Here is a 12,091-nt window from a genome sequence, read left to right as displayed (position 1 = left end):
TCACTGAGATTTTCACCAGTCCAGGAAAGACCAATTTATTGGATAGAAAATCTCTCTGCAAAAGGGCAGAATGAATAATAATAAAGCTTCTGATGATGGTAAATAAAGTTATCTGTTCATCCATGATCTAATCAACTTATTCCTGGTCAAGGCATGAGGGGGCTGGAGCCTTTCCCAGCATCCATTGGGAGAGAAGCAGGAATACACTCTGGATACATCACCAATCCATCACCGGGCACACACACTCATATCTACAGGCAATATTGAGTCTCAGATTAGCCTACTACAATGTTTCGGTCTGTGGGAGGAAACCTGAGTACCCGGAGGAAGCCCACATGGAACGGGGAGAACATGCTCACAGAAAGGCCCTGGTCAAAGGCCCAAACTCAGGACCTTCTTGCTGTGAGGTTAATCACTGCACCTCTGTGCCCCCCTAAAACAAGTTAGCCTTTAACAATTTTTTGGCTTCAATTGTGCAGGGGCTAGCTATAGAAAAGGCATGATTGAATCTGTGACCATATTTGATTTTTCATACTCCAGACATTAAAAAACACAAGGAACACATGACCTACATATATTGCTTCAAATATCACTGCAATGAGAGGGAACATGTCTTCTGTCAAAAGAAGCCTTAAACCACTGAGCATGCAAACAGCAACTGTGAATAAAATTTTACCAAATGAACTCAAAAACAATGTGGATTTAGCAGACTGTGGCATGTCTTTTGTTGCCATATGATACTAGAACAGAATTAATTCTAGATACCAGTTATTTTACTACATCACTCCCATGTAAATTTACAGTGCCATTGACTCTTTTAATTTGTGGGAATAGTACAAAACTAGAACTAGTACAAAATGTGACAGTGTGTTCCAAGAGGCACTGTGTTTCACATACCTGTGACATAAAAGCTATTCAAGCCACAATGGAGTCAGTGAGGAAGGGTCAAATGGTTAACATCAGAACAAAAACATGGTCATCTGATACTCTGATCAGTTCCTTCACTACCACAGGGGACCAGTTGTGTGACTGTGTGGTCACAGCTGGTAATCTGCGAACACCAGCTCACAATGAGCTGTGGTCAGTGGAGCATTAACCTGTATCTAGGATACGTCTACTCACTGCACCCCTTATTAGCATTCTATCTCTTTCAACTAATCGTTCCAAGGGAAAGAAATAATGGAGTCATTATCTGTTTTGTTCTACAGTCAATCAAAGTCCAGCCACCAAGTCTAGATTGAATGGAGAAATTTGGCCACTTCTCTTCGTATCTTATGGTTTTATCTTTCTATGGGTGGACATTGCAAATCAGATAACATAAAACACAGCTAGGCCATGTGTAAATGTGCACACTGATCAATATGCAATTTAACTTGCCTGTAGGTCTCTTGTACTCACAATCACAATATTGCTGAAAACCAAGGTATTATGGTGCCAATGGATCACAGCCTCTGGAATGAAGGTTCTGACATACAATTTTTATAACTACTCTGAATCGTAACGATTTGCCATAATAGTACAACAGTGTCCTCTCACAAAGTGACATTAAAAGCAATGCTATCTGAAAATTGCAAACAAACTATCGATGGCACCCTTTCATTAACAAATGGTTTTCATCCTGGTTTACCCTGATTTCAAACACATCATATAATAAGCATTGCTATTTTGTGTAATTTCACTGTCTGGGAGGATTTGTCATTCATTTGACAGGTGTAACAATAATAGAAGCATTTAAAGTGTAACATGGCTTTTGGAAGCCATGTAATTGCACATGTATAGGGGTGCTAGGTTCATTGTTTTGTGTTGCTTTCCAGATCACATGGGTTAATTTGGTGCATTAAGATGCAAAGTGTTCACTATAGCATCCCAGCTATATTATTTACACTTCTAAAAAACACTTCTAAATTTACTGTATGCACCTTCAATGACTGGGACAAAGCAAACATGTTTCTGTAGGTGATGTACAATTGTAAGCAAACAAACAAAAAAAGGAAGCAACTTACATGTTAGTATTTGCAGTGGAGGTGAGCCATTCTCCAGCTAACCCGATGATGTCAAGTCCAGTAGATAGCTGATTGAAAAATCTGGGATGACCTAGGCACATAACATGTTCTTTAGCTACACAATAAAACTTTTCAGTTGTATCTCAAGCCTTAGAAACTATACAGTTTACAGTTTATATATATATATATATATATATATATACACACATGGCCAGCAAGGTGAGGATTAATTGGAATATGTTTCATTTTCAGAACCCAGCAGTTTAACTGTTAACACCCTTGTTTGACATCCAGCACTCTCAATACAAAACACAAATGCATCAACCGTTAGGTTAGGACTCAGATGCCTACTTCCAAATGTTACAAGACTTCTTGCTTCCAGGTTTCCCAAACGTAAGTAAAAACTAAAAGAAAGCCGCATATTTTAACTGGTAAAAATAGGAGGGGGCAGGGGCATGGACACCCTCTCTGACACACACACACACACACACACACACAGATTCACCCTCAGATTGTAACCCTCCAGTTCCTGCGTTGTCGTTTCTCCAGGCTATGCTGGCTGAGCACTTTGAAGCTTACTGTGGCTGAGAACGACCAAATGGTGAATTACATGTCAGACATTCCCTCTCTGTGAAGTGTTTATTACCACCCCTATAGGTGATAACCCCTTCACACAAACATGTACCTTCACGTAGCTTCAGTTTTCAGAAAAGTAAGAAAGACAAGGGAAGGGGGTTACCAGACATGACAATACACTGCATTTACAAAGTGCTTCAATTCTTCCAATCAATGTCCACCTTTGATTACTGTCTTGAAACCATAGTCCATCTTTTGGAACAGAGTCCAGCTGTGTAGTGGAGACATCTCTCTGCATTCTGTAATGCCCAACAAGAGATGTCTCCAGTCATTGCGTTAACTGAAAGTCCTTTTTGTCCTGTGATGAGGACGTTCACTAGACAGTTGTGTTGTGTTAAGGGTTATGTTAGAGCCCTGTTGCATCTGGTAATCTTGACAGTCCTTCAGAGCCAGTATCCCATCTGGAGGAGCCACAAGTGTGATGTGCGTGTGCAGCGTAGCATCTATCCCGCAGTCACTTTCTTAAGCTCCATTACCCTGTGGGATTCTTCACTGTCTGGTCTGTGATCTGATAGGGTTTCAACTGCTCGATGCAGCCTGGATCTGCTTCTCAGGGGGTTGATGTGCTGCATCACTGTCCCATCACTGAGTGTCCCACTCACAGAAATAGCCTTCGGACCCTGTCATCACTCGTCAGAGGAGTATACCAGACGTAGTCGCTAACAATCACCCATAAGCACACCCTTACAACAAGCATATAGGTCCATACAGAGAACTTCCTAATGAACGTACTGTTCAACACCTTTCTTCAAACAGGAACAAAATACAGAGTAACACCTTTAGACTGATACCTCGATGCAACACTACATTCAGCTGGAAACGAAACAACTTGTTGGACATAGTTCCTGTGGGTAATCCAAAGGTGGTGATTGGAAGTGCTGCCAGTTTTTTCTCCAAGCGAAACAGCTGATGGCTGTTCTTTGGCAGCCGAGGGAAGGTGGCCCTTAACCCCTGGAAAGAGGGCATCTTCTGTCAATCACTTCCACTTGACCATGATGAACAAGGCAAGTGGGAGCCATTGCACTTCCCACATCCACCTCCAGGGCTTTTCCATCCCTAGTCTTGTACTGTGGGAGGCCCTTGAGTACATGCTCCTTTTGCCCGCGTCCTTGTGCCACACAGTCCACTGTTTTGCACAAAACTCAGGCTCTACAGGAACCAGTTAAAGGTGAATTCCTGGTAAGGTGGAGTCAGGGCTGGGAGACTGTGGGAAGTGGATTTTGGGCACATAGTCCAAGGGGGAGGGGACCAGGGGCTCCCTCTCTTGCAGTGGGAACAGAGGTGTGAAGCTGCAGGGAATCTAAGAATCTAAAATCCGGAAGAAAATATTCAGCAACCGAATTAAACCATTTGAATGTTTTGGTACGTAATATTCTGTCCCAGCACGAATGCTTAGCATTTTATAAAACGAATACTAAAGCAAGAAAAGAACAGAAGAGCACACGTTATAATTCCAAGACGTAGGCAGGCTATAACCAAAAGTAGGCTACTGCGCCGCATAACATAAAAGTTATTATGAAAATAAATCGGTTTGCGGCTGCAGATTTTTTTAAATGGCGGTTGAAATAAAACACTGCAAGTAGTCGACCAATCAGAAATTTTCAGCGCTTGCGCCCCACCCCAAAGGTTCCGGTACTTTTGGAAAGTACTACCCCCCGAACAGGGACTTTTTTGGGGGTAAAATAAAGTCCCCGGAACTTAATTTAGACCCTAGTTCCTCAAAAGGTTCCTAGTTCCGGGGTAAAGTTCCTGCGGTGGAAACGCGGTGGCTTTTGTATTTATTTGCAGTGACTCTTCCCTCTAAGGGTACACGTGGACCCAAACCAAGCGCCAACAACTCGCCTCTATTAGTGAAGCATTTTACCCCAGTGGCTGCAGACTGAACTGCAACGCCTGGTTGCAAAAAGAACTTGAAACCCTACCCACCCAATGTTAAGTCAATGGGGAAAGTCTGAAAAGAGGCCAATTTTCTCAGAGGAAATATAAAGTCAATACATTTTTTACACAAGACATGATGGTTTAACTAGTTAATCCCATCCCTTGTAATGTCTTCCCTGGGGCTGATTTTTCAAAATAATTCCACCAAAAATCCCAAATCTGGGTTAATTTCAGTGCGTGCAATGTGGCTTGTCCTACGACCGGTATGACCATATAAGGATTTCCCCATCCTCGCAGCCAGGCAGAGTGCTTCAGCGGCAGGTGTGATGGTATGTCGTTTTATTCTGATTAGCTAACTACATACGATCACACCATTTTAAGTCCAAGGTCCAAAAATGTTGTGTGCTGCGTTCAACTGTACTAACCGCTATTCTAAGGATTCTTCTCTCCTGTTCTTTCAGTAGTACATTTGAGACATTTTCAGATAAACAAGGTTCTATGTCAAAAACGCGATTTCTGACCATTTCGGGGTTTCAGTTGATTCACATGCTAGCTAGTTATCTCGTGATATATCTGTCTAGCTATCTAGAGTTCTGTTATCTAGCTGTCTATATAACTAGCTATCTAGCTAGTGATCTATTTGATCTATGTTTCTATGTAAATATCTTAACACTAAACGTATCTTGCACAAGGAAAATTTTTTGAAACATTATGACAGTACGGTGGGAATCATGGCTGGCTGTACCATCTCCCTGCTAGCCTTCACCATAGCCATGGAGGTGATCATAAGAGAATCTCGATGAGTGGTTGGAGGACAGCGCATAAGACCTGGCCTGAGGCTGCCGCCTGTCAGAGCATACATGGACGACCTCACAACACTCACCACGACCAAGGCTTGTACTGTACGGCTGTTGAGAAAGCTTCAAGAGAACATCGAGCTGGCTTGGATGAAAATCAAGCCGAGCAAGTCCAGAAGCATCTCCATCGTCAAGGGGAAGCTGTCAGACCAACGCTTTTACATTGGCGATGAGACGATGAGAAGCCTGTGAAGAGTCTAGGGCGGTGGTACAACGCATCCCTCAAAGACACAGAGCAAGTAGATCAGCTCAGGAAGGATGTCGTCAGTGGCCTGGAGAGCATTGACGGAACCACACACCCTGGCAAGTTGAAGCTCTGGTGAATGCAGTTTGAGCTCCTTCCATGCTTCATGTGGCCACTAACCCTATACGAAGCTCCAATCTCGAAGGTGGAAAAGCTGGAGAGACTGATCAGCTCATACGCAAGGAAGTGGTTTGGTCTTCCCAGGTGCCTCAGCATAGGGCTCTACGGCAAAGGAGTCCTAGAGCTACCCATTTCCAGTCTCTCAGAGGAGTACAAGTGCGCCAAAGTAAGACTGGAGATGATACTAGCAGAGTCGAGTGATCCATTTGCGCAAAGGCTGTCGCTCAGGATGGATGAGATGGGAGGGAGTGGAGAAGAGAAAGATCTCCTGGAAAGAGCTGTGGGAAATGGAGACATTCAGAGCAAGCTTCACCATCAAGGCTGTCTATGATGTCCTGCCATCTCCCAAAAATCTCAGCCAGTGGTGCGGAGAAGACCCCACATGCTCCTTCTACCCGACTCCAGCAAGACTAAAACACATCCTGGTGGGCTGCAAGACCAGCCTCACTCAAGGCCGATACACCTGGCGGCACGACCAGGTGCTACGGTGTCTCACAGCAGTGCTGGAAAGTCGGCGGATGAGTGTCAACACCCTTCCTCCCCCATCATCCCACTGGCTGGCAACAGCATTTGTCCGGGAAGGCGAGGGTCAAGCCAGACTCGCCACATCAAGACCAGACACCGGGCGGCTAGGCGGGGCACGCAATTGGAAGATGGTGGCAGACGTAGGCCAGAGGCTCTGCTTCCCAGCTGAGATTGCGTCAACCAACCTCAGACCAGACTTTGTGCTATGGCCGACCTCACTCCATCTCGTTTATATCATTGAGCTTACAGTGCCCTGGGAGGATGCAGTGGAGGAGGCCTACGAGTGCAAGGACCTGAGGTACGCTGTTCTTGCAGCCGATGTGCAACAATGTGGCTGGAAAGCAAAGGTCCGACCGATCGAAGTAGGCTGCAGAGGGTTTGTAGCCACATCAATATCAAGGCTACTCCGAGAGACGGGAGTGCGAGGGAAGGCCCACCGGCAGGCAGTCAAAGACCTCTCCAGAACTGCTGAAAAGGGTAGTCAGTGGCTCTGGATGAAGAGAAAGGACTCCACCTGGGCCCTCAAGTGAGCAGACGGCATCTAGGGGGTGAGCCCGGGACGCCGGGATTCACTGCTGAACCCTCTGGAGGTGTCGTGGGCCTATCAGTGAAACATCGAGGAAAGAGGGCGCCACTTGATAAGCCAGAGGATGCCATCGCTCACTTGACCATCCCGCAGAGTCTTGGCAGCATGTCTCACGTGTGCAATTAAGGGATATTAACCTCTAGTCCTACATAACAGATCGATGAGAAGAGATAACATAACATAACATAACGTAACATAACGTAAGACGAGAACAGGCCATTCAGCCCAATACTGCTCGTATATTCCTACCACTAAACTGTACTTAATGCTTAGTTTACCTAAAAGCTAAATAGTATCTAACACTACATCAAGCGGGCCTTGAATACCCCCAGTGTTTCTGCCTCCACTACATGTCCAGGCAAGGTATTCCACACATTGACCACTCTCTGTGTGAAAAAATATTTTCTAACATCTGTGTGGAATATACCCTTTGCCAGTTTCCATTTATGCCCCCTCATTCTGCTAACTGAACTCAACTTGAATCATTTCCTGTAGTTCACTTTGTTAATCCCTTTAATAAATTTAAAAGTCTCAATCAAATCACCCCTAAGTATCCTTTTACTAAGCTTGAAAAGTCCAAGCATCTCAAGCCTTTCCTCATAACACTTCTCTTTTATACCCGGAAACAATCTGGTTGCCCGTCTTTGGACCTTTTCCAGCGCCTCTACATCCTTCTTGTAGTACTGTCCCCAGAGCTGCACACAATACTCAAAGTGTGGGGGTATTGTATAGGGTGAGTATGATCTCCTTAGATTTATACTCAATACTCCTGGCTATGTATCCCAGCATCCTGTTGGCTTTTTTTTACTGCTACAGCACATTGACCAGAATGTCAGCAGGTCTGTCAGGCATGACCTTCCCTTGCAGAAACCATGTTGGCTATCCCAAAAATATAAATTCTATATATTTTGTGTATTTGTGTGAGTGTGTGTGTGTGTGTGTGTGTGTTTTGAAAACAAAAATGCTGGATGATAGTTCTGTATATATTAATTGCACCCACAAATTCCCTTTGGACATACTAACTATTCAGAAATTTCCTTTGCATAAATGTTTTACATGAGTATGTGATTCTGTCAACAAATCATACTAACTTCAGAATCAAAGCAATATCAAGCTAAGCAAGTATTGCTCACTAAACAACTGCGCATGAGGAAGAATCTGCACCACAGACAGTTCCAATTTGGTACAAGCACAGCTGCAGACTGTGCCTGTATTTTCAGATTGTTTTATTTTAATTGGAAAATTTACAATGCTATCCAAAGCATTTCACATAATGACTGGTTGTGTGACTACATACAATTTACAAAGGTAGGTTTGGCTTTAAGCTATTCTGCTCCAAATAAATCCCTTTCCCGGTCAATGTGGTCTGAATGTCATAGGAAAATAATTGTTTCCATTAACATGACCAAAGGGTGATCTGATTTTCAACATCGATAATTGTCAATTTTTTTCAGAGAAATTAATATGCATTACTTAATCAAATTATGTGGCTTGCAATATTCAGGTGACATATTCAGTGTAATAACTATGTTAGACAGAATACATTTCTGCAGTGCTAGAGGTGGCTTCAAAACCTATTACTCGAAATTCAGCCTGACAACAGTGGGTTCTCGCTTCTGATTAGTGGGTGGTCGAAAACGAACACACAAACTGGGCAACTGTATGAGCACCAAGCGTGGACTGGCTGAAGAATTGAAGTTGTGTCAGTGGATAAAGTGAAAAAGAAACTGGTGGAAGCAGTCCCTTGTTCAGTTTATGAAACGGTTGAAAGGGAATGCAATCTTTATGTAAGTCAATAAGCCTAAAATCATGAAAATAGTGATTACTCTGAATTTACTCTGAAAATAGTGATTACTCTGAAGCTTGGTGGTTCGATCCCCAGCATAGCGCTTGAGCAAGTAAATTCTCCCGGGTGCTGCACTGTGGTTGACCATGCGCTTTGACATCTCTGACAATAGAGTACGTAGAGGGACTAGAGGGGATATGTGGGGGGTGGGGGGGGAATCGCAGTTGAGTTCATTTGCAATAAAATGATTGTAATCTTAAATGTATGAAAATAACCTGTGACTTTCACTGCTGGTTACTAATAAGTAGTGTACTGAAGTTTTTTTTCCATGGTTTTTTTCTCTCCATGCCAGTGAAATTCACAACAGCATTTATGGGGCATGTAAGATAATGGTTGAATTTACCTGAAACAAAGTTGTGCCACCTCTGGCTTCAAGATGACTTATGGGTTCCTACCAATCGCTTATTTTATCAGTCCTTGGCCACGTCTGAATCAGCACACTTGCGTAGCCTACTAATGAGTAAGTTGTACTATTGAGTGAGCTGGTTCTGCCTCCTAACTACTGTGTCCTCAAAATATGCACTGTCTAATAAACATACTGCCAACTGTTTAGTGTGTATTTTTTCATGCCCGATGGGCAGTATGCAAAAAATATCCTCCATACAATTTTCCAACAGTACTGTGGAAGTGTAAGACGTCTATTTGCCAAATACACATTTCCTCAATTCCTCTGTCCTCATATTTTTTCCTCACATCCTTCTCTTGCATCCTCCATTAGGTGGAGCTAAGGAGTGGAGGAAAGGAAAGTATGCAAGGAGCGAAAATAAGTGATTTGAATGAGCACATGTTCCTTGCATGACCCAGAAACCATTTGAGGTTAGCCAATTTTATGGACTTTCCAATCCATTAAATGCTCATTGGAGGAGTGAGGAGCTAGGAGGCTCCCCGAGAATGTTTCAGTGAGGATACATGAGTGCAGCCTTTCTGGAAGATTTTTTCTTTTTTCTAATGCATGACGTATTCCCTAAATAATCCACCTCTCCACATGGCGGGAACATCCCAACACAAATGTGCTTACTGTTCCTTTCCAGTTATTATAAAGGACTATAATTCATTAAGACTAACAAAAGACATGTTTGTGAATGAAGTACCAGAGCAAAAACATTATAGTTAAGCTTAAGTATAATATTTCTGACATTTTTGTTTCCCATATTATTATGTTTGTTTGTTTCTGCGCATGGAAAGCAACCCTCAATTCTTAATGTTAACCCTAATCCTTTCAAAACAATATTTATTTTCACCGTATGTTGGCTATGCATTATGTCACATTTAGCCTATGATCGTACCGTTGAATGCAAATAACTCAAAAATAGACTCAACAATGTATCCTTATTCACACAGTTGTAAAGAACAGTTTGTTGTGAATGTGTGCATGGGACACTGCAAATTGAACAGCTCACATTTAGCCTAAGTGAGGGACAACATGCACAATATTTCAGATTTAGTTTTCGCATCTGTCATGTTCCATGGGAAAAATAATTTAAAATAATGGTGGTAACTTTACAGTGAATAACAGGGGCTAATAAAACAGTACATTCCATCTTCTGTGGAAATACAAGCTGAGCCAAGAATACAGTAGGCCTACAGAAAAATCCTTTACTAGCCCAGTGAGAGGTGATACAGCTGCTCTAACACGTCATTAGTAATTGATGTCGCTTCAAAGTGATGGTTGGCTGAGCAAGGACGTTCCATTGCAATACACGTTTCCTTGATTCTTCCGTCCTCCTAACTTCCCCCCACATCCTTTCCTTGCATCCTCCATTGGGTTAAGCTAACGACCGAGGTTGCAAAAAGTCAAAATCAGTGATTGAAATGAGCCCCATGCAAAACTAGCAAGGCGACACCAGAGATTGTCAAAAATCATACTGTTTGTTCTATGCTGTCCATTTGTCTTTGCAAACTTTTACTACTAAAGTAAAAGTAAGCTCTTATTGAGATGTTTAAGAGAGTGGAATTTTGACAGCAGTGTCCTGATTGGCCCTACATTTATGGAATTTAGAATTATTAGTGTAACAACTTGATGCTTTTAAAACTGAAGAATAGGCCTACCCTTGTTAAATGAGTTCTTAAAACAACTTTCTTTCCAAAATGATATATTTCTGTGTTGGCAGCTGCACCGGAACCTGTCTTTTCAACATTGGGTGGGCTCAAGAATGGGAGGTTCCAAAACAAACTGATAGGCTACGCCATACTGGGACTTCTAGATTTTGCTCATACAAGGATGGTCACTTATTTTTTTTCCATTTCAAGAATGCTTTCAACGCAATACGTTTTATTCATTTTATTAATAAGCTAGTTATTATCATGTAAATTGAGGAAGCACAACTACTTGCTAGTCAGCAAGTTCAAAATATGAACAGTGATATATACAGTATATTATTGCTTGCTAGCTAGCTAGATGTAGAAGATATTTTTGCTGCTAAAAATCATGCATACAAAATGTATACCAGAAAAGGAAAAAACTATCTCTTCAGCTGAAGACACTGTGCTCCTCCCCTGAATAGCACCTCCCCTGAATAGCATCTGTATTATCTTCCATAAGACAGGCCTTTTATTTTGTCTGCGTTATCACCTGCCTCATGGCCAGGTTTGTTTACTTCTGGTAAAGCATATGGACGTTTAATACATTATGGTTTCACACAGACAAATGAGCATTGTGAAACAGGTGCAACTCTCTTTCGCAGTTACTCACTGTTGAACAATCTTTGCTTCTTTTGTACTTGTCAGACATCATATCCCAGGAAGTAATTTTAAAAATAATAAATACATAAATAATCCCTGCCTGGCACAAAGTCCTCACAGGTGAGAGGCTCTATACCGACATTTCCTCCCCCCCCCACTCTCCTCTGGAGGGCCTAAATGTTGACAGGTAAAATCTTTGGCAGGGCTATTTATTTGTCAGGGTGCTGTGTGTGTGTGTTGTGGCGGCTACCTGTTCTCACTCCATATTTCAGGGTGTCTCTGCAGTCCACCAAGATCTGCTCCAATGATTCAGGTTGGTCTGACAGCTCCAGGTTGAAACCTTCCATGCCTTCAAGCAGCTGGTGTGGGTGATGGAAGTCCAGGACCTTTGTAGATCTGTCAAAGGTCTTCCGGACATAGTTTGTGAGAATGTCCACAACCTCCAGCAAGAACTGCATTGTCGGCTCCTCCCCATTTTTTGCTGGTAATAAGTCTATATTTAAGAATATATACACACACATAAGAACTGTGATGTCCTCTGAATAAATTTTGCTAGCACATCTTTAACCATTACCGAAGCAAATGTACACCTAAAGGTATACTACTGTAAGTCATTGTAGTTGGCCTTTACAGAAAGACTGCAGTGGCCATTTTCAATAAACAAACTAAGGGTTCAGTTCACCCAAGTGTGTCAAATGCCTCATTCAACTATTT

The 12,091-nt window shown here is 42.5% G+C and overlaps 1 protein-coding gene across 4 annotated transcripts in view; it reads right to left on the bottom strand.

Annotated features, from left to right (window-relative positions):
• LOC118223927 (glutamate decarboxylase 1) overlaps positions 1-12,091 on the bottom strand; it is a 60,690-nt gene that overhangs the window by 38,301 nt on the left and 10,298 nt on the right. For all 4 annotated transcript variants that reach the window (XM_035411015.1, XM_035411012.1, XM_035411013.1 and 1 more), the window contains 2 exons: positions 11,628-11,870; positions 2,004-2,094 (listed from right to left, as the gene is read on the bottom strand). In XM_035411015.1, coding sequence (XP_035266906.1) covers positions 2,004-2,094; positions 11,628-11,870 — 334 coding nt within the window. The remainder of the gene's footprint in view (positions 1-2,003; positions 2,095-11,627; positions 11,871-12,091) is intronic.

The sequence above is a fragment of the Anguilla anguilla genome, chromosome 3 (assembly GCF_013347855.1).
Source record: "Anguilla anguilla isolate fAngAng1 chromosome 3, fAngAng1.pri, whole genome shotgun sequence".
NCBI lineage: Eukaryota > Metazoa > Chordata > Actinopteri > Anguilliformes > Anguillidae > Anguilla > Anguilla anguilla.
The sequence above is the reverse complement of the archived record's forward strand: the minus strand, read 5'-3'. Positions and strand labels throughout refer to the sequence as shown.